We start from the raw sequence: 26,729 nt of genomic DNA on the forward strand, positions 1-26,729 counted from the left end.
GGGTCCGTCCGGACGGATGAACGCCCTATAGGTATCATTATCGTATTTAAAAATATTTAGCTAGCACAATATAATATTTTTCTTTGATATAAATAATCTTTTTGCCGAGAAGCCGGGCGGTGACTTCGCCACTTAGACCTGATGCTAACCGTATGTTGTGTCGCCCGCTCAAGTCACGCGTTGATCTTATGTCACGTACTCATGTCATCCATCCCCCATGTCGCATTATTGGAGTGGGAGGATACGAATAAACGGCCGTGGTGTCAGCTAGACCGGAGTACACGAGAATTAAAATTGACGTGGATCCACGCCCATCCGGTACTCTAGAAAAAAATCGGACGCTCGGATCGGAGCATTTCCGACCAAACAACTCTCTTCAAGCATTCCTAGCTTCACACCTGGAGATATTCCTCTTAAAGTGGCTTATTCTGCTTAGAAAAATATGTGAAGAATCTTGAGTCATGGTGACTGATTGGTGTGCTAATGGGGAGCGGAATGTGGATTTCAAAAGAAGCCGTACAGAGAACGATGACCAAGAGAGTGACACGTTGGATAACCTGCAAGAGGTTACTCCAAATGATAAGAATGAGGCCTGTTTGAATTCCGGTCTAAAATTTTAGACTATTTTAGCACTTGAATGTTTTAAATAGGTGATCTAAAGTATTGTCCAAAGTTTAGCTAACCTAAAAAAGACGTTAGTTCATTAGACCACACAAGTAAACTTTAGAATCCATTTAGTTTAGCCGTGAAAAAAGTTGTTATAAGAGCAAGTATAATAACAGACGGTAAACTAACTAAATGCTGAGGTGAAGGAGAGAAGAGAGGAGATAGAGGAAAAACAGGTTGTAAGCTTACAGTCGGTTTAGACACAAGAATCAAGAAACTCTGTGAGAGAAACAAATAAGCCATATATTAGCAGTTAAGAGCTAACAACTATATGGATAGGCCGAGAGAAGACTATAAAGAACCTTACAGACAGCCAACCAGCCATATTAGCGTTGCTCTAAGCTATGAAAAAACTCTTGTGAGCTATGTGCTGTAAAAAAAGTGAAAAAAGTTGCAAGTTGTTTGGTTGAAATAAGTTCACAGCCATTTGGTGAACAATCAGTTAGAGTTGCACATGTCAGCAAGTACAATAGTGAAGTCAGCTTTGTATTCATTCAACTACAAGTACTTCAAGCGCTCTTTGTTATACAATATATAGTGAACTCAGCTTTGTAATCATTCAACTACAAGTACTTCAAGCGCTCTTTGTTATATACAAGGTCGTGTATCAGTCCATGAAATTTCTGTGGCTCCACCTTCAGTTGGTGCAGAGATTGGACGGAAACCCAATAACTCTTATTCATTAGGTTTACTTTCATTTGCACCGACAGATTCATCACCTTCCAGAACGACGGCGACATCATTCAGGAACTGAAGATGAGGCTCTTGCAGCTTGGAGCATTTCCACAATTAGTGTCTTAACATCCCTGTACAACAGTAACAAACCCATGTCAGAGAACTGGTCAAGGAATATTCAGAAATAACTGCACTTTAGGCATCAATTTTAAATGGCATACAAAACATAGTGAAAGACAACCATGAAGACAAAGCATCTGAGCTTAATAGCACACAAATTAAGGGCCCCTTTGGAACACAGGAATTGTATAGGAATTTCATAGGAATCACTTCATTTTTCATAGGCTAAGAGAGTCGAGTGGGGAACCCACTTCCTGTCTTGTGCCTGCCTTGGGAAGGGGATACGCAACTTCAGAACACTTCCATCATAACCAGCCTGGGCAACAGAAATAGGCATATTAGAATTTATAACATAGTTGGATTTTTTTTTCAATACATGAGAACAGAGCCTCATTAATTAAAGGTGCAATTGTGTAGCCAAATAAGTAAAAGATCACAGTCGAACAAATTGTATTATCCAGACCACAATAAAGGCCAGAACATTGAAATGTTGCAGTTACTGTTATGATATTGTAATGCTGACCTTGTGGTTACTGATCCGAACTGAGTAGGCAAAATATAGCATATAATTTCCAGGTATTATTTTTGTCTAGTTTATGGCACGGTTACCATTGCATTAGTCAGTATCTCAGTATGACATTGAGCAGGTACGGGGCATTTCCAGGACAAATTAGCAAAGTATAAGGCACATGTTATAAAGAGTTACCTTCACATTAAAACCAAGGCTGTCCACATCCAGCATATAAGCAAAATCCACCTGAATTGCATTTGTCATCTTTCAAGTTTCAATATATTTGAAAGCAATATTTGGTCAAAAGTGTAACAACACAAAATGGACAGACTGTAAAAGAAGTAATGCAAAGCACTGAAGAATTCGTCCTTTGCTACTGGCTCATGGGTGATCAAGAGTTTCATGACTGCATTGTTTGGTAGCACTGATAACTAAACACTATGTACAATGCTAACTACAGCAATGAACCCAGCTCTTCAATGCAGATTCCAGCAAACCTCAGAATAACATGTCTGGTTGCCCGACGGATATGCATAACAAATAGACTATAAAGCAAATGGTTACATTCATTTGTAAACTAGTTTGCAATTTTGAATGAATGGCTGGCTGTTTTCCCAGGGCAAGAATTGCACAGTTGCACGCAGATCTAGCCTTTGCACCTGTGTATTGACAAGACTGCAGGCATATGCTTAAACAGAGTACAATTTTCACTTTCCGAACTACAAGCAACACAATGTGTCAAGAATAAAAGATACACATATATGATCAATAAAAAAATGCTAGTTATTTAGTTACAGAAATAACTACATTATAAAAAACAGACAGCGCCCTCACCCCTCAGGAAAAGAATATTTGGGCACAATTTTCTTCAAGATATATCAGGTTTTGCAGTAATATTATTGGAATAAATACTTTATTGTTATATTGTTGGAACAAATGCTACATAAGTAGACTTCAACATTTACTTGCCTTAACAGCAGTGGAGTGTTGCACAATGAGCTTTGTATCATCGGCATGATCCTTGTTCATATGGCTCTGTAGGGCATATACATAATGGAAGGTTAAAACATTTAGTGTAAAGCCCAATAAATATATAAGGGCAAGGAGTAAAGGGAAACAGAATCCAGACATACTGTAATAGGAGTTGAGAATTGAGATATTGGATCAACTTTTGCTTCCTTGTACTCGGCAGCACTGAATTCTGGGGATTTTGACATTAGGTTAGCATATGAGGCAAAAACACTATCACCAAATTATTTTTTGTCATGTTTACAGAATTGACTAAGATGCAAGTGCATCTCAGATATGTAGTTGCTATTTATACATTTATGCTAATAGTGGGAGGATAAGTGAGGTCCATAAGAACATGGTTACTCTAAAAATATGTGAAAGTTGCAGAACCATAAACTTCTGCATCATGATAGTGTCCCTTTTGGTGACTAGCTTTCCTCTACGCGATTCAAAAAGGCACCTACCTCCAGAGCCAAGGAGAGCAGTTGCAACACCAGATACATAGCGCACAGCTTTAGGTTTGATGTGCAGGAAACTGAAGTCACCAAAGTCAACCTTAATTTGGCAAATAATTCATCATAATCAGTACTCCATTAAAGTTGGTCTTTGCAACAGTAATGACATTAAGAAAGTATACCCAAAAAGCATCAGGGTGCCTTCGTAGGTAAGCGCTTCTCACTGAATCTTTTTCTTCGTCAGAAACCTGCAAAAGTGGTGACATGCAAATTATGATTTTTATCCCCAACTTTAGTGGCTCCTGTTGGGTTTCACCGCTAGCCTGCACTAACTTGCTTAAGATTAAGAGGTTTTGCTGTTGTATGCACATTATGATTTAGCAATGTATCTGAAGTGTAACAAGGAAAAGGCATGATGATATATCAGTGGGAAAGCAAAGGAGGGAGGAAATTACAGGAACAGCATCGCCATATACAGTGATTACAGTATCTGTTCTGTCCTCAGGGTCTTTCGCGACAAGAAGTGAGCATTTAGGATTTCCGGAGAGATTCTGCAAAATTGGTAGCAAAGCATAAGGGCCACTGGTGAAAGAAATATGTTTACAACTGTTGCCTGTGTTTACTGAATGTAGACTAGACAATTATGCAATTCAAACAAATGTTCTAGCAGTGTTAGATTTGCATATCTATGCATATTTCTTTGTTCGCCCACACATGGGCTTCGATGTATTTTCTAGTGATGCTACCAAATTGTAAGGCATCCATGCATAATGGACATGGAAAGGTAAAAGAAATGGCTTTGTATACAGAATCACGAAAACAAAAAATTACCTTACCTTTGAATGAATTGCTAAACTACTCACTGCTAATATGGGGGAACCATCCTGATCACATGCAAAATCAACCATTGAACCAGATGGATAACCAGCATGATCCTGCAAGCATAATAATATGAAATCTCTGAATAAGATCTAGCATAATTCTGCAAGATTACATATATTGGAGTTTTGGAACTAAAATTCCCTGTTTGTTTAATCAAAAGAAAACTATGACTTTGTCTTCACTCAGTTTTTTTGGATAAATATTATTCACTCCTCACCAAGTAGAAAAACTTATGCTTGAAGGAGGCAGTTTGTGACATGTACAAGTACAAAACTACTCCCTCTATTCCAAATTGTAAATCGTTTTAGCTTTTCGAGGTATAGCTTTTGCTATGTATCTAGACATAGTGTATATCTAGGTGCATAGCAAAATGTATGTACTTATAAAAGCCAAAACGACATAATTTGGAGCAGAGGGAGTAGAAATCATGCTCTGGTGAATATGATAAATACCTAGATTAGCACCTGGTCCAGTAAAAACTGGATGTCACCAAAGCATTCAAAACAAAACAATAACTTCCAAAGTTTCAATATACAAGATTATTCTTCATGAACAGTGGGTTAGTCTCTTCACATTATACAATGCTCACTGACTACTACAGAACTTGTGAGGGTAGATGAAGGAAAAGACTAGCTAAGTGTTTGTCCAATAAGATATGCAAATATAACAACATTTGTTGTTGCATTTGCATAGTCTAGGTACCTGAGAATGCGTAGCAAGAACGCCTCTGACACTTCGGTCCAGAATGGTCCGTATTTCTTCAACTGGTGAAAGACGAGCAGCTTTTGCCTATAATTATGAGAATATTGAGTAAATCAGAAAGATCCAGAGACAATGACTAAATCTACATTCCGAAGAGCTCAGGTACAAGCTTAAGCGACTCGCTAACTTTTTTAAGTATTCAACCCTACCACAATTGTTGCAGATACACTCATTGAATCACATGACAAGTTGATTAAACATGCTGACTGGGGTCCTAAACAACTCAACGGACCCAAACCGCCCGATTCACTTCACTTGAGTTGCATAGCTACTGCCCACAGGTCACATCCCCAAAACCAACGAGAAAGGCCAAGGGCCGCACCTGGTGAACGCGGATCACCTCGAACGCGTCCGAGGAACCTCCGGGGGCGTCGGCAGGCGCCGCCATCTGCAACGCAGACAAACAAACACCAGAGCACCATCAGCCAAATACATCACCGCCGCGGAGGCATTTAATCGAACATCTGCCCGCACGAAACGGTTAATAAGATTAAGGGCGGCCGGCGGCGGCAGTCAGAGAGGCGAGTCGGACCTGAGACGAGGAGGACGCGAAGAATCGGCCGCGGCGGTTGCGGAGGCGAGGGTAGAGGAGGGGGGAAGCGGAGGCGGAGACGGAGACGTGACGGTGCTGGTGGTTGTGCCGGCCATTAGTAATTTGTAGGTGGAGCGGAAGGAGTAGGCGCGACAGCGTTGACGGCGAGGGCGCCGCCCGGGCGCCCGGCGTGAGCAGGAAGGGCATCGTCATTGCGTGCACGCGTGCGCCACGGAGGGTGTCGGAGTGCCTCGCTGGCCGCTTTGTGGTCGCTCAGCACGGCAGGCCGCGACCGCGAGCTGTGCTGCCCGAGTTACACGGACTAGGGTCTAGGGGTGGCGTTGGTCAGATGGAAGAAGGCCGTGACTGCACAAAGAGATCTTCCTGGTCCAGTCCGTCAAGAGATCTGCCCATTAAGGATTTGGGGGCCGGACTTGGTTATTTCAATGTTGGGCCGCTACAGAGTCCTTAAGCGGCACCAGAGACTACGTGGGCTAGCAAGAATGTACGATGCTGGCCCAAATGGCCTGGCGGAGATTACCCGTTACCAAAAGCTCGTTATTACGCGGGCATTCCCGACTTGACCATGCCATAATGTAAAAAGGAAAAAGTTTCTCCATAAACTATCACCATGATCTAATTTTCATCTTCTAATAACTTGAAAATCAGACTTCTTACCCATTTTTTAATAATAAAAATCATAGCCCACTCTAGTCACTGAATAAATAGATTTCTAGCATAAAAAAATGTCTATAAATAAATCAATCTCTGAGACTGAACAGTCCTCTGTCCATTTATTTTTCTTGAAGTCCCCTCATATTTACTGCACCCCTCCCTTCTCCTTCTTGTCTACCAAGCCAAGTTTGAGTTTTCTGCGCTTGGATGGTTGTAGTAAATACTATAATTACTATGCAACTCAAATAAGTGTGCAACTACTCGAATTAATAAAGGATAGTATGAATTTGTTTATTCAGGGACAGAGGGAGGATATTGGGATACGAAAAATCAACATAAAATGTTTAAGTTGTTAAAAAACAGATTTAGCAATTGAAAAAAAAATCACAAAAAAAACAATATCTAGAATATCTAGGGGAAAAATCAACATTCTAAGCCACATTTTTTAAGCTTTTTGAGGTATTTTCTAAAACAAACTTCCTGTTCAAAGTTTGTTTTTAAATAAAGAGAACCAGAGCTGAGCCTGCCAAAATCAAGTACAGTACTCCCACGGGGGTTACTGGTTACGTGGCTGTCTTGCTTGCTCCTTAAATACACCCGGACACTCCTGACTTATGAGGCTGTTCGGTTGGCCTGAAAAAAAAAAGCAAAAATACTATTTCGACTGGTTGGTTGTGGGAGAAAAATATTATTCTGACGAGAAGATACTGTTCATGTGAACAGTGAACGCGTGCGCGGTCTGGGAACGCTTTATGTGAACAGTGACCGAGTGAGTGGGCTGGTCAGCTAGCCAGCCGAACACCCTCTCTGCTCTTCGCACGGTCACATATTCACAGTTCACGATCACTTGTGTTAACGATCCAACATATTCGCTCGTATACGATCATAGATTATAAGTTAAAATAGTATTTTTCTCTTACACTAAACAAGTCACGATCGTTTATGTTTATGAGGCGCCGAAGGCTGGTAGTATCGCCCAACGACTTCAGCGAGCATCACGGGTGTCCGTGGCGCGGAAGTGTGCAGGGCATCATCTCCGCACTCCACTAAGTACAAGGTCCGCGCCTCCATGACGTTTCCAGGACGACGCAAGCAAAACTGCTGGAGTCCCACGCTCCGCACGCACGCTCGCCCCGTCGGCAGGTCATGGCATCGGCGTGGCTCCCGGTCCCGGGTGTCGTGACGCGCGAGAAAAGCCGGCGACCAAACAGTGCAAGTGCCTGCCTCGCGCACGCCGCAAAAGGAATTACGACCAAAGCAAAGCCAGTCGGTCGGTCCTCCTGCCCAAGAAAAAAAAAATCTAGAACGTTACAGTCGCAGAACCCGTACGGTACCTAACGAGGGTTTACCACCACAGGCCGGACTTTGCCTCGGAGGCTTTTCAATGCTCGTCAGTCGCTCGCTCGCGCACGGCCTTCCAGACCGAGCTTCTTCAACCGCCCGTCACGTCTTGCCAGCCGCTATTTTGTATTGTAAGCACCGTGCTTGAACGCGTCGCTTGTTCGTTAGAACGCCGCAATCAGATGGACTGAGCCCGGTTTGGCCGCTGCCGCGGCAAACTTTTCCACGTGGAAATCGTTGACCACCCTGGCAGACCATGCCGTGCCGATGCATCTGGCGCGGCACCGTGTTTGGCTTTTGGCCACGCCAACGACTTAGGCGCGTCCAAACAGATTAGATCCGAAATAAAAAAAAAGCAACGATATGAATTTTGAAAGTTGTTATAAAAAAGATTAAAAAAATTCCCGGAAGCTACCGCCGTGGATCCAGCGAAACGGGCAGACGTTTGCTCGGTGGAACGAGGGAGATATCTGGCCTCCGGGCACAACCGTCAAATTTTCGTGGCCTCCTCGTGCTCGTGGTTGGAGCTGGAGAGGGCGCGCGAACGCCCCGGATGGGACAAAGGACAAGGAGGCAATGTGGCATGCCGATGCAGCACCGCATGCATAGCAGGCCAGCAGGACCAGCACGACGGAGTACGGAGTATTTTACAGCCTTTCGCTGACAGCTAGTACGCGGGCCCGATCGCAACTGTCACGCCAGCTGTGCCCACCAGGCTGGTCTTTGCCCATGCACGCATGACCGTTTTGCTACCGGGATCCTCTGGATCCGCCTCTCCGTGCGACCCCTCGTGGGGCTCGGTGATGCCTCGTCGCCTCTAGTATTTGCCAGCGAACACGAAGAGTTCGTGCAAGCGCACCATGTCCGAAAACAACGGGCGAAATTCACTCCACCACAGGATCTGAACTCGGTTCGATGCCATGAAACGTTTTGAAGCAACTCTTTTGTCAAGTTAGTCAGAATCGCGTGCTGCTGCCTACAAGTAGCACAATATGCCGTGCGCACGAAACAAAGTTTCCTCGGAGCGGCTCGTGCCACTGCCGTCTCGAGGACGCGCAGCGCGGGCAGGAGCCCGGCGACGCTCTCAGACGCGCGCGTGGTCAGCAGAGCAGAGAGGATCCCAACGGCCCCCGCGCAACCGCAAGGCAATGCCAGGCTGCCTGACCGGCCGCGCCACCAAACGCGGCGGAACCCAACAAATGGCCAGCCAGCCAGCCAGCCAGCCGTGCGTCGTGCCAGCCAGCCAGCCCTTCCCGGTCGCCCCAGCCAGCCTCACCGGCCACCGCCTCACGCAACCTACCTGGCCGCGGCGCGTGGGTCCCCTCCGGCCTCCGTCCGCCTCTGCCCGGTGCCCGCCTCTATAAAACCCTCGTCCCTGCAACACCGTCCTCCTCCCCCACCTCCCGCTCGACCCAGCAAGCCAGCCGCCTCTCCCGGACTCCGCATCTCTCTAGAGCTTCATACCCTCGTAGAGAGATCCGGCGCGGCCCAAATAAACACCCACCTCACTCCAGACTACGCGCAGAAGATGGCCGGCCTCAGGATGAAGTTCGTCGCCGTCGCCGCCATGGCCGCCGCGCTCGTGGCGTCCGCCGCAGCCGCCGAGGCCCCCGCACCGGCGCCGGCCTCCGACGCCGCCGCCGCCGCGCCCCTAGCCGCGGCCTCCCTCGCCGCCGCCGCCTTCGGCTACCTCTTCTGCTAGATCCGCGCTGGTGGATGCGTGGTTTTCTGCTTGATATGCGTGATTCGTCTGGCGTGAGTTGAGTTCCGTGTCGTGTGCGTGTGTGTCTGTGTGAGGTGTCGGCAGGCGGGCGTGTGTGTATGTATGGAGTCGGCGGCGGCGGCGGCGGTGTGCGCGTGGTGGTGGTGCGTGCGTCGACGCGCCATTGTTTGTGGCGGCGATCATGTACCTGCTGCGTTTTCTGGTTATCAATGAGATGATTTATTTGATTCTTTCCAGCCTGAGCACCAAGTGCACACAATTTCAATTTTACCGTACTATACTGTCATGCACCTGTGCCTATATATCCTTTAATCTGCGACCAACGAAGCCTATCTAGCGTGCAATCTGAGGTATCTGCAACGAACGAATTTGTCTCGGCGATTCAATTGATTGTTTGCCTTTGCAAAGAAAACGCTACCGATAGATTCTTCAATTCGTGCATAAAAGTTCAGTGGAGCCAAACAAAAAGAAAGAAATGCAGTAATACAATTGAAACGAAAAAAAAAAATTCTCCGGTGAACAATCATCGGTAACGAACACAGGCAGAAAGCCGTCAATAAAATTTCTAGTAGAAACGAATGTTGTGGCATAGAGTCCTGCGCCATGTGGACGCTGGTTTGGTTTGGAGATGCCAGGGCCAGGGTTGTTGAGAGATCCGAAGATTGAAATGATTGAAGCATGTTGGTGTTGCCAGCCATGCGCCATGTGGTATGTGCGGCTCGCTCGTTCAAACTGGTCCACAGATGAGTTGTCTTGGGCAGAAGCAGCCCTACACGTCCCTACCGACTGAATCAACATAGCTGGCAATTGGCATGCTAGAAGCATGGTGCGCTAGAAGCTGAAAGAAAATGGTGCGCCATCGCTATCCACGCAGTAAGATACAAGGAGCTCAAAGAAAAAAAAAACCCACGGAAGTGGATTCTGTCATTTCTGCATTAAGTTTTCCAATGGAATTGGAAGTCCAGTAATACTTTGGACCATGTTCGCCAGAAAAGGTACAGCTTCGGGCCTACTACAGTACTATACTTACCACTGTCACAGAGAGAACGTGCAAAATAGGTTCACTGCGCTTCGGGCCTGACCCACTAACCGAGCCGTTGACCTAATAAAACTGTAAAAGATAAAGAAAAAAAAGTCTACATTACCTCCTCAACTTTCATGAAAAGTCCACTTTTCCTACATAAACTCTAAAACCAAGCAAAGGACTCTCCTCAACTTTTAAAACCGTTCATCTTACCTCCTTGACCCTATTATAAGGGATTTTGAAGGTGGTTTTGTTTTTTTCTTTTTTATTTATTTTGACTGAATCTTTGAAAAATTATAGTAAATCATAGAAAAATCATAAAATAGAAAATCCAATTTTGTTAGATTCCGCATGAGTAGATCTACACAATGAATATATAATATGTATGCTTTAGTACAAAGTTTTTGTTGTGGTTTGAGATCTATGTTTTTCTGTAATTAAATGAAATAATTCATAGTTGCAGTTTCTATAGTCCAATTATGGTGAAATTTTTATGGTAGGCTAATTATTGTATGCTTAAACTATAGTAAAAATTTCATACTCATTGGATCATGTATAACTTAGTTATAGATTTTATTTAGGTTTATGCTTGTTAAATATAAATAAATCTATAACTAAGCTATATATGATCGAATGAGTATGAAATTTTTGCTACAGTTTAATTATACAATAATTAGCCCACCATAAAAATTTCATCACAATTAGACCATAGAAACTGCAGCCATGAATTATTCCAATTAATTACATAAAAGCATAGATCTAAAGCCACAACAAAAACTTTGTACTAAAGCATACCATATTATGTGTTCACTATGTAGATCTACTCATGTGGAGTCCAAAAAAATTGGATTTTCCATTTTAGGATTTTTTTGTGATTTAATATGATTTTCAAAGATTCAACCGAAATAAATAAAAAAGAAAAAGACAAAACCGTCTTCAAAACTGCTTATAACAGGGCCAAGGAGATAAGATGAACGGTTTTAAAATTTGAGAGAGGTGTTTTGCCCAGTTTTGAAGTTCAGAGAGAAAAAACGGACTTTCACGAAAGTTGAGGGAGGTAATATGGATTTTTTTCCAAATATAAATAAGCCCACTAGTTATAGACTGTGGACTGTGAGACGCCCAGCTTTATATGGGCTCAATTTGCCGCTGACTTTGGGCCCCTGGCGAAGGATGCAATGCTCTGTACACCGGATACGGGATACGGGATACGGCCGAAGCTTGCAATGGAGCAATTTTGCCACGAACCTCCACAAGACCACAACACATACCGACGAACAAATATCTTGCTTCAATACATTTTGCAATCTGCAACACGCGAAGCCACGCTCTACGGCGGTCTCATCGTACATCGTAGCACTGAACTTGACACGCTAAGCGCGGCTGCTTCACATGAACTCGCTCATCATGGCGAGCACCTGCGCCATCGTGGGCCGCTCCTCCGGCGCCTCGGCGGTGCACAGCATGCCGATCTTCACCATCCCCATCGTCTCGTCGCTGCCATCGCCACCGTCCGCGGCCTTGTGGCCAGTCACCACCTCCAGGAGCACCATTCCAAAGCTGTACACGTCTGACTCCTGCGTCGCCCGCGCGGCCGCGCCCGAAGCCAGCTCCGGGGCCGCGTACCCGTGCCACCCGCCGCTCGACGCCTGGTCCAGGAACAGCTCGGGCGGCCATCGCGTCCGGGTGGCCTGCGGGGTGATGAACTGCTGGATGTTGGTGGCGTAGCGCATGAGCCCGCACTCGGACACGCACGCGCCGCCGCGCTCGTCCAGGAGGATGTTGGACGGCTTCACGTTCGCGTGCACCAGAGCCGGCCGCGCCGGGAACGTGTGGATGTAGTTCAGGCCCTGCGCCGCGCCAAACAAGATGCTCTTCCTCGCCGTCCAGTCCAGATTCCTCGAGCCGCCTCCTGCAACAAGTCAGCAGCAGCAGCAACAGACCGTCAAGAACACTCCCTTTCTTGCAGCAAGTGCAAATTGGCAATGCGTTTGGATTTTGCTCATCGTATTTTCACAGCGCACCTGTGGCTTGCAGAAGGGACTGGAGGCTCCCGTTCGGGAGGAAGTCGTAGACGAGCAGGCGCTCCCCGTTGGAGTTGCAGTACGCCCTGAGGCCGGCGACGTGCCGGTGCCGGAGCCGGCCGACGAGCCGCATGTGGCGGTCGAACGCCTTGCTCCGAGAGGCGGGGAACTGCAGCGCGCTGAGGCGCTTGACGACCACCCCAATGCCGTCCTCTAGCACCGCCTTGTACGTGCTCCCGGACACGCCCTTGCCCAGCACGTCGGCGGACGCCTTGAGGAGGCTCTCCAGCCGCAGCTCGTCGCCGCCCTCGAAGCAGACGAGCCCGCCGGTCTTGTGGCACCTGTCGTCCCTCTTTTCTTCCTCCTCGAAGCACAGCGCCGCGTCGGGAGCATCCTTCGCGGACCGGAGCTTTCTCCTCACGTAGACGAACGTGGCCACGGAGATGGCTAGCGAGACCGTGATCAACACCGCGTTGCCAATGCCGGTGGCCATGAGCGCAGTCAGGCTAATCTTACTGAATCCTCCGTTGCTAGAAGAAACTCTACTGACACTAGCGTTCGGTGATTGAGCGGCAATAATACTAGTGGTCGCATTATTTGAAGAACTATCTGATCCTAGTGCATCGTAAGCATGGACACATTTGGGCAGAGGCTGACCACAGAGAGCGAGATTGCCGCTGAAGGCGGAGCTCGGGAACCTGGACAGGTCGCCGGAGATCTCCCCGGCGAGCTTGTTCCCGGACACGTTGAAGCTCCTGAGCCTCGGGACGCGCAGCGCTTCCAGGCCTCCACGGAAGCCGTTGTGCTCTGCCCGAAGGGTGAGCAGAGCACCCAGCGAGATGCGGAGGCTCCCGCTGAGCCTGTTGTGGGAGAGGAGCAGGTGCCTCAGCCACGGGCTCGCCGTGGAGTTGTCCAGCGGGGGGAGGGTGCCGGACAGGGAGTTGTTCCTGACGAAGAGCGCCCTGATCCGGCCGAGCCCGAGGAGCGGCGCCACGGCGCCGGTCAGCGAGGCGCCGTCCAGGAAGATCCCCGCCACCCTGCCCCTGTAGCACCTGACCCCGAACCACGTGCCGGAGCACGGGTTGGGGCCGACCCACGACGCTAGGGCCGTGGCGTTCGGGTTGTACACCTTGAAGGAGAGCAGGGCGGCGAGGTCCTGGTGGCCGCCATTGGCATGGTCACCGTGCACATAGCGCGTCGATAGGTAGACGAAGACGGTGAGGAGCAGTAGCACGGTTGAGCAATGGTGGAGCTGAGGCATTTTGGTTTTCGTGGTTGTTTTCGCCTGTGGTAGCACGGTTGAGCAATGGTGGAAATGAGGCATTATAGCGCGGGCCGCGGGGGTGACAATTATCTGCGCGGGCAAGTAGAAATTTTTGAAAAGCACACGGGTAGAGCCGTAGAACGACGACAGACACTGGGGTCCAAAACGGAAAGCTGGGTAGCAGTGCCGTCCTGTATGTCAATGTTGAGGCTCGTCGTGGAGGTGAAAGTGGAAAGGGACGCCATGGACGACAGGAGGAGAGGTCCAAGCGGATAGGGGCGAGGTGGGAGGCGACAAGTCCCTTTTTTCTCGTCGCCCCTTGTGCAGAAGGATCTTGGACGTATTCGGTGGGCTGAACGTAGGTCACCGTGATGGTCGCCGGGAGATACTGGTGCAGTGGTGCTCCTTCTACTTTTTTACGGGAACGGCTGAAAGGAAGGGAGCGGGCGCGGGGTTCCACGGCGCGTGGTGTAGCGGGTTCACGAGCGTGCCGAGGGGGACGGGCGTTGGCGTCAGGTGGCACCACCGCACCAGAAGGTAGAAGACGAGATGGTGAGATTCCATTCCAGCTGCACGTTGCACTAGTTTCAGTGTTTCACTTTCACCGCGAACCAGACAGAGCACCGAACTGGGTTCAGATGTCAGGGCAGGTTCGTTCACGGAGTGGGCCAGAGTCTGGTCATGGAGCTAGCCAGGCCTTGCCACAGGAGCCAACCCAGTAGCCTAGCCCAACAAGGCAACAAATTCAGCAAGTGCGTCGGGCTCAATTTGCGCCAGTTCGAGTTCCGGTGTCAATGGCATATTTGGCTAGAATTTAGAGCAGGTATGGCTGGCTTCTGGCTCCTTTGAAAATAGCTCCGGCTCTGGCTTCTCTGAAGGAGCGGCTTCTCTAGAGGAGCTGAAGCCGTTCTGGAAAACGTTTGGCAAAACGGCTCCTTCGCACTAGACGACGTGAACCCACAGTAAGGAGCCGCGCGAAGCTCGTTTTTTAGGCTTCTCCTGCGCAGACAAAAAATAGCTCCGGCTCTTGATCGGCTCCCCATACGAAGCCCTTTTTAAAACAGACGTTTGGCACAGCTCCTGCAGGAGCCGGAGCTGAAGCCCCTGCAGGAGCCCTGCTAAAGAGGCTCTTAGAGCACGTGGCTGTACAAGTTAACCGACTCCTCCTCGCTTGCTTGCGAAGCTGGTGGTTTGGTACGAATTTTTAATTGGAGCACGTGGTTCTCCTCTGCCCTCGACATGTCCTTTCACGTTCTGTGCGCGCGCAGTCGCGCGGCTGACGGCCACGCTGAGCATCCCATCCTGCCTCCGCGTCGGTGCTCTGGCGTGTGTACGACGTGTACCCCCTCGTGTTGTTTCCCGCTCCTTCCTTTTCTACTGCCGTGGAGGAGGCGTCCCAACTCCTGTCTGCCGGTTCGGTCTGCCTTACTGGTCTTGTCTGCCTGTGCCGAGCCGCTGCCACTCTATCTCCTTGCCTCTGCGATCTGTCCTTGCTTGTCGTGACCGCCTCTTTTTCCTCTCCGCGGTGCACGTCAGGCTCGTGCCAATTGCGCTGCCTCCTCACTTTTCCCCTTGTGCCGTTTCTTCCAGGCTTTGCTTGCCTCGATCGTCGACGCGCGCCATGCCCACTGCCAGCGAAGGCACGCCCGTGCCCCACTACCTCTTCTGTGGCCCACACTGGTCCAGCAGCGCCCGCCGTGGCCGCGCTCCCATCGTCGGCCGTCGCGCGTGCATGTGTGCCCGGGCCCCGCGCCGTGTCCTCACGCCGAACCGGCTACTCCTTCGCTGTCAGGTGCGCCCGCGCTAGGTCCGCCTGGTGCCGTAGCTGTGCCTCGCGCCCCCCGTTGTCCTACCCCTCCTATGCGCCCGTGTCCGCAGTCACCGACGCTCCCCCTCCAGCGCCGCTCTTTCGCCTCCATCTCCACACGCCGAATCGCAGCGCCTCCTCCCATCATCGTCCGCGCTGGGAGCCGCCGTTGCCACCGAGACCGCTATGGCCACACAGCCAGCCCCGCCTCCATGACCGCCCCTATCGCCTGCTGCCGAGTGCGCCCGAGCCATGCCGCTTCACCTCCATCGCTGCGCACCGCAGTGCCCTCTCCGTGCCACGTGCCCTCGTGCTGTTGGCTGCCGTTTCCCCATCGGGCTACCGGCTAGCCGCAGCTGCTCGCCTCCACGGCTGCTGCTGGTCATGTCGCCCATTCCATCGCCGTCCACGTTGGAGCCGCTCGCCTTCGCGTTGCGTTCGGTCGCCATGCCGCATGGCCACTGCACGTCGCCCCGCTACTGTGGGTCGCCTCCTACCATGCTATGGACCCCCATGGTTGCGGCCGGGTCCGCCGCTGCCCCGTGGCCGGTTTTCCGCCTTCGCCGTGCCCGCGCCGACCGAGATTGACCGCTGGGCGGTGCTCCTCTGTTCCTCCGTTCATAGAAGAAGAAGTGAAGGTTAAACTAGAAAGTGATTTTTGGGTTGGAATGCAAAACCTGTGACTGAGCTAAATAGTGTCAACAATCATAATGCGAATTAGAAAGACAACAACGTCTCTTTTGCAAAATGGATGTCTTGGGCCACTGCATGCCGCATGGGCCTTTGGCCGCTCGCGCCGCGCACTGGGCCGGCCTGCTCGGCGCCTCACCTAGGTCGTGCGCCCCGTCTGCCTAGGCCGCTTGATTGGTCCGGCCTGCTAGGAGCGCCTAGGCCGCGCGTCCGCTGGGACGAATAGGTGGCCGCTGGCCCTTGTGTGCGGATTCCTCCTAGTGGGCTCAGAGAGGATTTTCTTTACGCTGTGATCATAGTTTTTATTTATAACTCTCACCAAATGCTTTTATAAATGAAAGTTTCGTAATCTATTGTCGTAGTTCATATATCAATACTTCATCATGTCATGATTAGATATTTATTTCTGTTGTAATTCTGATAACATGTTTATATTCTACTGTAACTTAAATTGTTCATAACTCTGATAACATGATTACATTCCGCTGTTATAATAATGAATATTATACTCTAAGGTTGTATTAAAAGTGATGTAAGAAATGGTTAAGAATGATGTAAGCTTTATTATCTCATTTGTGATCCTGATGGCAAAAATGTGGATTTTTGGGTTCTCCCTTGGGGTGTGCCCGATAGAACCGAGTAATTTAGTGTTCTCCCCTGAGTGCTTAGTGTCTAATAGAAGACAAGCACTCCTATGAGGCATTAGATTAGACGGTTCTACCATAGGTGGTATCAGAGCATAAATGAGGAAATAAAGCTTCTAAAACTTTTTCTGAACTAAAATTTGACAACCTATTTTTGCAAAAAGTTAGGCCATCTTTATGCAAAGTTATATAAGTAGCCCTATTACTATAGTTATTTATCTAGGATAGATGGCACTCTACTGACTTAGGTAGGCTTAGTCATTTTTTCTGCAGGTACACTGACCCGAGCATAGTTCGATAGTATCAACTAGCTACAGGGAGAGAACGATATGCTAAAAATCTGAGAACGGTTGCCCTATATGTTGGTAACAGTGGAAGGACGTATAGGACGTGCATTCATGCATATTCTGTTTGTGCTTTGTAGCGCTCGTATTACTTGCAGATACACCATCCATACGTGTTACGCGTGTCGTATTGTGCACGACTGACTCATTGCTGTTTCAGAGTTAGGTCTACACTGTGGCTTCATGCTCTGCGTTCGCCCATGGTTCACGCCTGTCATGACCCATGTCTCCCTGTACCCCTTTTCTATTCTCTTATCGGACCCTTCCCCAGTAGTCGTACTAGTAAGTAATGGCATCGCATGTTGCTCGTCTTAAACGCCTGGAATTTGGTCGATTCGCTCGTAGTGATCCCATGCGGGAACCCTGGTGAACCACGTCAGGACCACTGAACGCTCCGCCATTATAAGCCAAGCCTGACTTAGCCCTTGGTACCACCACTCGATGCACTTTAGCTCGCTTAGCTTTTCATTTGAGCCAGCTTTTCGCTCAGCCTTCCTCACCACCACCGTCAGGGATGGCAGGAGCCTAGGTTAGTAGTTACTACCTGAACATTGAGGGTTTTCCTAGAATCCTATATGCCACCCTACAAAAGCTTAGAGTCAAAGATCGTCCCAAGTATGAGGGTCGTGAGTATGAGAAGCATGGCACCGAGCGGTGTGAGGTTATCGTTTACATTGGGAAGAGTGAAGAGTTCCCTAACCTCACTGAAGCCTGGAGTGTGACCGCAACCGGGTTTAGCTTCATCGACACCTACCAGGTTGTGGCCCATAAAGCCTTGTGGTACCTCTGCCAGATCTATGAGGAGCCCATTGCCCGTACCCCCATAAGGTTCTTTCCACCTTTGGACAAGAATCGACGGGCATGGAGGGCTCGCATGGAGGACTTGCAAGGGTAGGAGTCACAAGAGGATAGTCCTACCATGGTGCACTTGGCCACGTATCTGCTTGCTCTGGATGAGCAGTATGATCGACAAGCCTTGGAACTGAGCATCTGCCTCTGGTAGGCGAAGGAAGCCGAGATCTTCACCTGGATGCTCGAGGTGCAGCTTGCTAAAGCGCATGCCAGTGCTGCAGCTGCTGAGAGCTGAGAGACTGCCATGTCGGAAGCTCTGAAGGAGGTTGAAGATCAACATGTCCATCAGCTGCGTGAGGCCTATCTTGTCACTAGGGCCAAGCGGAGGACGTTGGCTGCTGAAAGGCAGGATGCCCCGATCTTGGAAGGGATCCCTATCCACCAGCCAGACAGAAGGAGAACCGATGTTGCAGTGCCTCTAGCACCTCCACCCTCGGAAGTGTCAAAAGTCAAGCCTTTGATTCCTCTCACTCAGCCACTGCCACGAGAAGAGGTAGATCCATAGCCAGGGCGGTAGAAGAATCCACCGAGCCTAGGAAGGAAGATGTGTGGTCTGGATGTAGATTAGTTGCCTTGGGATGCTATACCCATAGTAGTAGTGTTGTTCATCGTTGTCCTCCGGTATTGTACTCTTGCCATTGTTGTCGTTCGTAGTTGTTGGAATCGTCCGATGTAGGGAAGGTGAATGCTGTGTCATGGATGGGAGCCTGAATGCCTATACGTTGTACCCATATAAGACTGTTCAGAATATGCATTTTGTTATTTTGCTGTGTCCATCTACCCTTAAGTTTGTTAGACGTGCTTAAAGTTTTCAAGGACGATATTAAGCGGGTTACAAGAGAAGTTGCCATTCAGATACCAGCAGGCCAGTCGTGATTGGATAACATAGGACAGGTATCGATTAATTGTGGATGTCCCAGCAGAACACTTGAATCTCTTTAAATCAAATCTGCTATTGGATTTAAATTCCTTGTCCCTTGTTGTAAAAGGAAACCCTTGTTGTTTGAATATTTCCTTGCATTACTCCCCTTATTCTGTGGTCTATGACCCCACCGCCTTCATGGTGTGTAAGTTGGTAATAGTTGCCTGGTTAAAAGCTTATGGTGCCATAACAAAACCGAGGGCTCCCTGTGGAACAGCTGCCACAAGTGACACTGCTCGGCACGCACTAGTATTGAGGTTGTTAACTAAGTACCTTTACCAAATTACACCGCCATACCACTTTTGCTACAAATAATTTCCTTGAAAATGTTCAGGTGTTCAAACGGGAAATCCACAACGGGTTGATAAAATAGTGTTCTCTCAAAGAAAGCAAGAGAACGTGGTTTTGGAGGAAGTGTGTATGTCGTGCTCTTAGTTCATACAGAGGTTGGTACACATGGTAGATGAGGAAGGAAAAGAAAAAGAAGAGTAGTAAGGAAAGTTAGTCTCGGGTAGTAGGGAGTGCTTGGAAAAGCCTAAGTGGATGTCATGTTTCAAGCCTGTGTTTAGTCGACCACGCTACGCATACTGGGTCATTTTGTTGCATGCCCTACGAACGCTGTCTGTATCGGGCCCTTAGCTCCTCATTCTCTCATGGCTGCGGCATCATGCCACACTCGCCGTTCTTGTGCATTGTGTGCTTTTCCTTTTCCCTAGCATCTGGTTGGCTCTCGACTCTCACGTCTCGTCCCTCATACCAGACCCCCTTCCCCTCACTTCTTTTTTTCTTTTGGAGACACGACCACCCGCATGCTTGCCTCATCCAGCAGTCCCTCCTTCTCCTCTCCTTTATTTTCCCCTCTGCTGCTCACGCAGGGAGCGCACCATGTCCAATCTTATCCTCATAGCCTGTACCATCTGTGTATCCCACCCATGCTGCCTCCACTTTCGATGTGTTGCGCCCCACCTCTGTTCACCGCTATAAAATACCCTTGGTCCTTGCTCTTCTTCTTGTTCATCCCATTCCCTCACATTCAGAGCAGGGCTACGAGATCCAGTCGTCACTCGTGGAGCTAGGTTCATCAGTATGAGGTGATGGTGTAATCTAAGAAGAAAAAAGGATCTGGTTTCCGAAGAAGTTCAACTTCCCTTGGTTAGTTCGATCTTAGGGTTCATGATGTTTTACTTCTTGGTGTAAGGTCGAGATGGCGACTAGAAGGGGGTGAATAGTCATTTCTAAAACTTAATTGCGCCGGCTAACCGAAACAAGTGCGGAATTAAAACTATCGGTATAGCCAAGACTACACCCCTCTATCTATGTTCTCTAGCACCTCGCTAAGATCCTAATTAAGCAACAAAGGTGTCAGGCTAGCTAGAGCTCACCTAACCAATTCTAGGAGCAAGGTCACACAAACCTATGCCACTAGTACTTCAATGAATGAGGGAGCTCCTACACATGGTAGTAAGCAAAAGCACAAAGCCAACTAAGCTTACTAGCAATGCTCAATAACAAGGCAACCAATATCAAATTAGAGAGCGCAAATACTTAGCTATACAAACTAAGTAATGTGACTTACAAGGTTACACAAACCAAATTAGCCACGCAAGGGAGCTACTTCTATGCTACACAAGCAAGAAGGTAACTAGTGAGCTACACAAGCTAACTAATTACAAGAGCAACTACACAAGCACAATGTATATAAAAGTAATTACAAGCTTGTGTAAAGGGATTGCAAACCAATGGGAAGAACAAGGTTGACACGATGATTTTCTCCCGAGGTTCACGTGCTTGCCAACATGCTATGTACCCGTTGTGTCGACCGCTCACTTGGTGGTTCGGCGGCTAATTGGCATCACCCGCTAAGACCGTACGTTGGGCACCACAAGAACCTACCCCAAAAGTGAGGATAGCTCAATGACACGCTCAACTAGAGTTGCTCTTTGTGGCTCCCACGGAGCGAGCACAATGCCCCTCACAAAGCTCTTCTCCGGAGCACCGTACAAGCTTCTTGCGAGCTTCAACGGAGACCACCACCAAGCCATCTAGGAGGTGGCAACCTCCAAGAGTAACAAGCACCACCAGCTTGTAACTCATTCACCTAGTACCACTCGATGCAACCTCATGATGCAAACGCACTAGAATCACTCTCACACACAATCGGATGATCACTATCAAGCATATATGAGATAGAGGGCTCCCAAGCACTCTCAAGCATGGACACAAAGTCCCCTGAGGTGCTCCACATTAGCCATGGCCAAGACACCCTTCTATTTATAGCCTCATAGGCTAAACTAGCTGTTACCCCTTCATTGGGCGTTTTTTGGGTTGACCGGACGCGCCGGTCATATCGACTGGACGTAGGACCTCAGCGTCTGGTCAATGGATGCTCACCACGTGTTGCCTTTGTTCAACCTTAGTCACTTGATCTCAATGGTCAAGTGATGACCGGACGCAGCTGCTCAAAGTGACCAGATGCAGGACCCCAACGTCCGGTCATTTCTAGTAAGGTTCCAGTCGTGACCGAATGCGTTCGGTCAGTCACGATCGGACGCAGCATCAGCGTCAGGTCCTTCTCCAACTTATCTATGTCACCTACGTCACCGTATGTCAGCCTGACCTGACGCACCGTGCCAGCGTCCAGTCACATTCAGCGCCAGCGTCCAGTCGAAGACCGACGCCTACGCGCTCTTTGCTGCCACTGACTGGACGCAGGACCCCAGCGTCCGGTCACCATGTGACCAGTGTCCGGTCCACTCTGTGAGACCTTGTCTTTTATGTATAGGGCACCGGTGGCACCGTTGGACACTCCGCCGCTGGAGTTTCGAACCCTTGCCTTCGTTCCTTCGCCGAGTTGATCCACATCAACTCCAACTTCTTCTCCTTTGCAAATGTGCCAACACCACCAAGTGTACACCACTATGTGTATATGTGTTAGCATTTTCACAATCATTTTCCAATGGATTAGCCACTCAACTTGTCACACCACTCAATCCTAGCGATGATGCAAAGTTAGATCACTCGAGTGACACTAGATGACCGATATACAAATAAGTTTGCCCCTCTTAATAGTACGGTATTCTATCCTAAAACCCGATCATCAACTTCTCTACACACCTATGACCGGTGAAATGAAATGCCCTAGTGAAAGTGCATTTGCCCCCTATGTGGGTTTTGGTGTATTAATGACATCCAAATTAGGGACTAATGTGATCTTAATGAGATATGTTGCAGCTATTAGACCCATGAAAGATTCAAAGAGTTGATAAAGATGAAATGGTATCCCTCAATTCTTGAAGCTGTAAAGGCGAACGAATTCAAAACAATCTCCAAAGGTTTTAATTTTGTTTTTGAGTTTAGGATCCGCCGTACTATAAAGAGGGATGCAAGCTTGGTTGGTCTGAGGAAGATAGAGTGCTCAAGCATTTAAATAAAATCAAAATTGTGTCACTCTAGCACTTCACGAGCACATAGAATAATTTTCTATGACTTTCGGTGTCGGAAGTCCCGACGTAAGTCGGAACTCCCGACAGTCGGAAGTCCCGACCTTAGCCAGGGGTCCCGGCACCTGTGCTTCTGACTGCTCGCTGTCTGTGCACGTCGGAAGTCCCGATGACCGTCGGGAGTTCCGACCGTCGGAAGTCCCGACGTTCGCCGGGAGTTCCGACACTGACCTGACCCAAGCCGGGAGTCCCGGCCTCAGCAGTGCTGGCTGTTTGATTAACTGTGCACGTCGGAAGTCCCGACGACCGTCGGGAGTTCCGACCGTCGGAAGTCCCGACGTTTGCCGGGAGTTCCGACACTGACTTTCACCCGTGGACTTCTGACCCTTTGGGTACAGTATTTTATGCTAACGTCGGAAGTCCCAGGATCTACGTCGGGACTCCCGACGTAGATCTGAACGGTTGGATTTTCACTTGGAGTATAAATACTCATCTCTTCACTTATAACCGTTACAGACTGATTTCACAGTTGACTCACTTCGTGCTGAACAGCTCCCAAGCAACCAAAGCACCCCTCTCATTCCCCCTTTGCTCCAATCTTCGATTCCCTTAGTTTTTGAGTAAAAGGAGAGTGGATTAAGTGAGAGCATCACTTTGGAAAGCTTGAGCACTTGATTTCTTCGTCAAGCCGGTTGTTTTTGCGTCTATTACTCTTGGGGCTTTGCCCCTAGCCGGCTAGTCGTTGCCCTAGAGCTTCCATCTTGTGGAAGAGCCTTAGGAAGTTTGTATCACCCTTCGATTTCTTAGTGAAAAGCTCAAGTGACCTTTGTGGTCGCTTTGAGAGAGGCAAGGAGGTGGAAAAGACTCCGACCTTAGTGGTCACCTCAACAACGAGGACGTAGGAGCTCCTTTGTGGGGTTGCCGAACCTCGGGATAAATCCTTGTGTCCTGCGTGCTTGTTGTTGTTGTGATTGCTTGAGATTACTTGTATGTGTTTGTCTCCTTGTCTCCAAAATCTCCATTTTAGGGTTTGGACTCGATCTACGGTTTGGAGGCTTTACGGCGTCAAGGGAGTGACCCAACATCTTCACCAAACCACTAGGAAGTGAGGTTGTAAGTTTATTTATCCGCAAAGTTAAATTTGGCACTGCTTTTGTAGTTCACGTAGGCGTCGGAACTGCTGACGTTTGTGCCGGAACTTCTGACAACGTCGGGAGTTCCGACCCAAACGTCGGGACTTCCGATAGTGGCTGACAGATTTGAACTTAGCATTTGCAGTAAATTTTTAGATACGCCTATTCACCCCCCCCCCCCTCTAGGCATTGTTAGATCCTTTTAATTGGTATCAGAGCAAGGTCTTCTCTTTGCGTTTCACCACGTGAGAAGAAACAATGTCGGAGACCGACAAGATGCAAGCCGTTGCCGTCGAAATGGCCAAGAAAATAGCTGAAGAGTTGATGAGTACTCAAGTCAAGCTCTTTCAAGATGAAATGAAAAAGATGCAAGATGAGATGAGCAAGTTGAAGGAAGAGTTGAGCAAGAAGGTTGATGATGCAATAAGTGGCAAGAATGATATTAGTGACAAGAATGAAGCAAACAAAGATGCCGCTAGTGATATTGGAGCCGGTGAGCATGCTCATGGAAAAGGAATATATTCACACATGAGTTTTGACTATGGACAAATCATGAAAAGTTCAACACTCCATACTCCATCCGTCAATATTGGCAAGCCACCTCACTTTGATGGAACAAGATACACCGATTGGTCTTACAAGATGAAGATGCATCTAATAGCCGTAAGACTTTGGGAAGTTGTGGATGTTGGTGTGATGATTCCTACCGATGAAGATAGAGAGATTACTCCGGAAGAAGTGCACAACCTTCATCAAAATGCACAAGCCGTAGCATTGCTTGTGTCAAGCTTAGCTCCGGATGAGTTTAGAAAAGTAAATGGAATGGAAAGTGCAAAGCAAATTTGGGATACTTTGAAAGTATCATTTGAAGGAGATATAAGTGTGAGGAAAGGCAACATAGAGTTACTTCATGGTGAATTGGAAAGATTTGTATTCTTGCAAAATGAAACAACACAATCCATGTTTGATAGGCTCATGGCATTGGTCAACCGCATAAGAGCTCTTGGTAGCAACGAATGGGATGACAACAAAGTTGCTAGAAAGATGTTGAGAACCTATAGAGCCAAGAACAACATGCTAGCGTCCGTGATCATGGAAAGGCCCGGTTATGATGAGATGACACCTCAAGAAGTTCTTTCAAAGCTCAAGCATCATGAGTGTCTAGATGAAGATGCAATCAATGCTCACAATCAAAATCCTAATGCAATGGGATTCAACAAGAGTGTCGCCCTTAAAGCAACTCAACAACATGAAGGTCAAGTTTCAAGTCAAGAAAAGAAGAAGAAAGTGAAGGATGATTCCTCAAGTGGAGAAGAAGATTCCGATGCGGAGGTTGCATTTGTGATTAGAAATCTTAGAAAGTTTATGAAGAAGAAAAGCAATCACAAGACCTATGGTGATGGTAAGAGAAGGTTCAAAAAGAGATATTGCTATGGATGTGGTCAAGTTGGTCACTTCATAGCCGATTGTCCTAATGAAAAAAAGAAGCACAAGCATGACAAGGATGAAGATAAGAAGAACAAAAGCAAGAAGAGAGGTGAAGCTCATATTGGGGAAGAATGGGAGTCAAGTGATAGTAACTCAAGTGATGATGAGAAGAAGAAGAAGGGAGCCGCAAACATCACCATCCACCACTCTTCGTCACCGACCATGATCCTCCCCTACTCAACTTCACCACCAAAGCTATTCGCCAACTTATCTTCATCACCGAGGCTCTTCTCCAACCTCATCGACAACGACTACTACACTCCAACTTGTCTCATGGCAAAAGGGGAGAAGGTACATACTACACCCGTTTCCTCTAGTGATGAGTATGATAGTTGTGATGATAACATAGAAGAAATTGAAGCAACCATGATAAAGAAATTTGGTAAAAAGGCATTCACTAAAATAAAAATGCTAATGAAGAAATTAGAGAAGAGGGATAGATGCTTAGAGTTGCAAGGAGATATAATTACTCAAGAGAGAGAGAAAAACCTTGCACTTGAAGCATCTATCGCCGAGGAAAAGATGAAGGTTGAGAAGTTAACCGTTGAATTGTCTTTAGCCAATGACTCAATTGGGAAATTGACTAAGGAACATTCCACGGTTAATGATCAAATAGCTAGCCTTAAGAATGAAAAGAGTATAACTCAAGAAAGCCTCACAAGCTTGAAAGAAAAATATCAAAATCTTGAGCTAAACTATAGTACTCTTTGGGCTAGCACTTCAACTTCTCCTAAGGCAACCGAAGTCTCTAATGTCTCCACTAGTGATGGTTGTAAAAGATGCTATAAAATTGATGTAAATGCATATGCAACTAACCTTGTTGAGTTAGAGAAGAAAAACAAGGAGATTCATAGGTTGGAGATGATATTGAAGAATGGGTGTAAGTGTCAAGAGCAATCTAACAAAACTATATACAAGTCATCAAGGCACCCATCGATCAAGGAAGGCATTGGCTACAATAGGTATGATGGAAAGGCAAATGGAAGGAATATAATAAATGGTGTGCCTTGTGTGAAGTTCAACAAGGGCGTTGCTCTTGATGAGCTTATATGCAAAGCCAACAATAAGGTATACATTCCAAAGATTCAACCTACAAATACCAAGACAATCAAGACAAAGCAATCCGATGTCCTCAAGCCACAAGCACCACTTCCACGGTGCTATGCTAGTGACTATATGTGTTGTTGGGGCAAGGATGGCAAGATCATGGTTAAGTATGTTGGTGCCCAAAAGAGAAAGGAAATTATGAGGAGTGTTTGGGTGCCCAAGTTTTATGTGACTAACCCTCTAGGACCCAAATCTTTTTGGGTACCTAAAACAAAAGCATAATTTGTTTTTGTAGGAATATTCCTCCGATGGAACAAGTTGGGTGTTGGATAGTGGATGCACCAATCATATGACCGGAGAGAAGGACATGTTCACATCATTCCAACCAAGTCATGATCAAAGTGGAAATATTGTGTTTGGTGACAATGGAAAAGGTGAAGTACTCGGTTTGGGTAAAATTGCAATATCAAATGATAATTCCATTTCCAATGTCTTACTTGTGAATTCGTTGAGATACAATTTGTTGTCCGTTTCACAACTTTGTGAGATGGGTTACAATTGTCTCTTTACGGATAAGGGTGTGGAAGTCTATAGAAGGGAGGATTCCTCTATTGCATTTACGGGTCATTTAAAGGGGAAACTCTATCTAGTTGATTTCACATCAAATAGAGTAGATCCCGAGACTTGTTTAATGGCA

General features: G+C 47.7%; 2 protein-coding genes across 4 annotated transcripts; both read right to left on the reverse strand.

Annotated features, from left to right (window-relative positions):
* Nucleotides 1–1,055: 1,055 nt before the first annotated feature.
* LOC136552590 (glutamyl-tRNA reductase-binding protein, chloroplastic-like) lies at nucleotides 1,056–5,922 on the reverse strand. Of its 3 annotated transcripts, none has more exons than XR_010782844.1 (12): nucleotides 5,615–5,922; nucleotides 5,405–5,470; nucleotides 5,023–5,109; nucleotides 4,275–4,373; nucleotides 3,894–3,989; nucleotides 3,621–3,686; nucleotides 3,448–3,538; nucleotides 3,106–3,173; nucleotides 2,942–3,007; nucleotides 2,168–2,218; nucleotides 1,583–1,777; nucleotides 1,056–1,472 (listed from the first exon to the last, which is right to left on the reverse strand). XR_010782844.1 is itself a non-coding variant. In XM_066544152.1 (12 exons), exons 1-11 carry the CDS (start codon nucleotides 5,825–5,827, stop codon nucleotides 1,673–1,675), a joined length of 1,008 nt encoding a protein of 335 aa, XP_066400249.1. In that variant the 5' UTR covers nucleotides 5,828–5,921; the 3' UTR covers nucleotides 1,056–1,472; nucleotide 1,672. The 3 variants fall into 3 exon arrangements, 2 of the variants coding, with proteins under 2 accessions (XP_066400249.1, XP_066400248.1); XM_066544152.1 differs by having other exon boundaries at nucleotides 1,672–1,777; nucleotides 5,615–5,921; XM_066544151.1 differs by having other exon boundaries at nucleotides 1,713–1,777; nucleotides 5,615–5,920.
* Nucleotides 5,923–11,624: 5,702 nt separating this feature from the next.
* Nucleotides 11,625–13,715, reverse strand: LOC136552591 (probable leucine-rich repeat receptor-like protein kinase At1g68400). Its single transcript, XM_066544153.1, has 2 exons — nucleotides 12,402–13,715; nucleotides 11,625–12,289 (listed from the first exon to the last, which is right to left on the reverse strand). The coding sequence occupies exons 1-2, from the start codon at nucleotides 13,660–13,662 to the stop codon at nucleotides 11,766–11,768; spliced, it is 1,785 nt and encodes a 594-aa protein (XP_066400250.1). The 5' UTR covers nucleotides 13,663–13,715; the 3' UTR covers nucleotides 11,625–11,765.
* Nucleotides 13,716–26,729: the final 13,014 nt, after the last annotated feature.

This window comes from Miscanthus floridulus, chromosome 4, assembly GCF_019320115.1.
Source record: "Miscanthus floridulus cultivar M001 chromosome 4, ASM1932011v1, whole genome shotgun sequence".
Lineage (NCBI taxonomy): Eukaryota > Viridiplantae > Streptophyta > Magnoliopsida > Poales > Poaceae > Miscanthus > Miscanthus floridulus.

Excerpts from the sequence above, each read along its gene's own strand:
- LOC136552590 (XM_066544151.1), bottom strand. The coding sequence starts at position 5,827 with ATGACGATGCCCTTCCTGCTCACGCCGGGCGCCCGGGCGGCGCCCTCG. Across the intron at positions 4,374-5,022 it reads TTCTTGCTACGCATTCTCAG|GATCATGCTGGTTATCCATC; the intron begins GTACCTAGACTA and ends TTATGCTTGCAG. Across the intron at positions 3,008-3,105 it reads AATTCTCAACTCCTATTACA|AGCCATATGAACAAGGATCA; the intron begins GTATGTCTGGAT and ends TATGCCCTACAG.
- LOC136552591 (XM_066544153.1), bottom strand. The coding sequence starts at position 13,662 with ATGCCTCAGCTCCACCATTGCTCAACCGTGCTACTGCTCCTCACCGTC. Across the intron at positions 12,290-12,401 it reads GTCCCTTCTGCAAGCCACAG|GAGGCGGCTCGAGGAATCTG; the intron begins GTGCGCTGTGAA and ends GACTTGTTGCAG.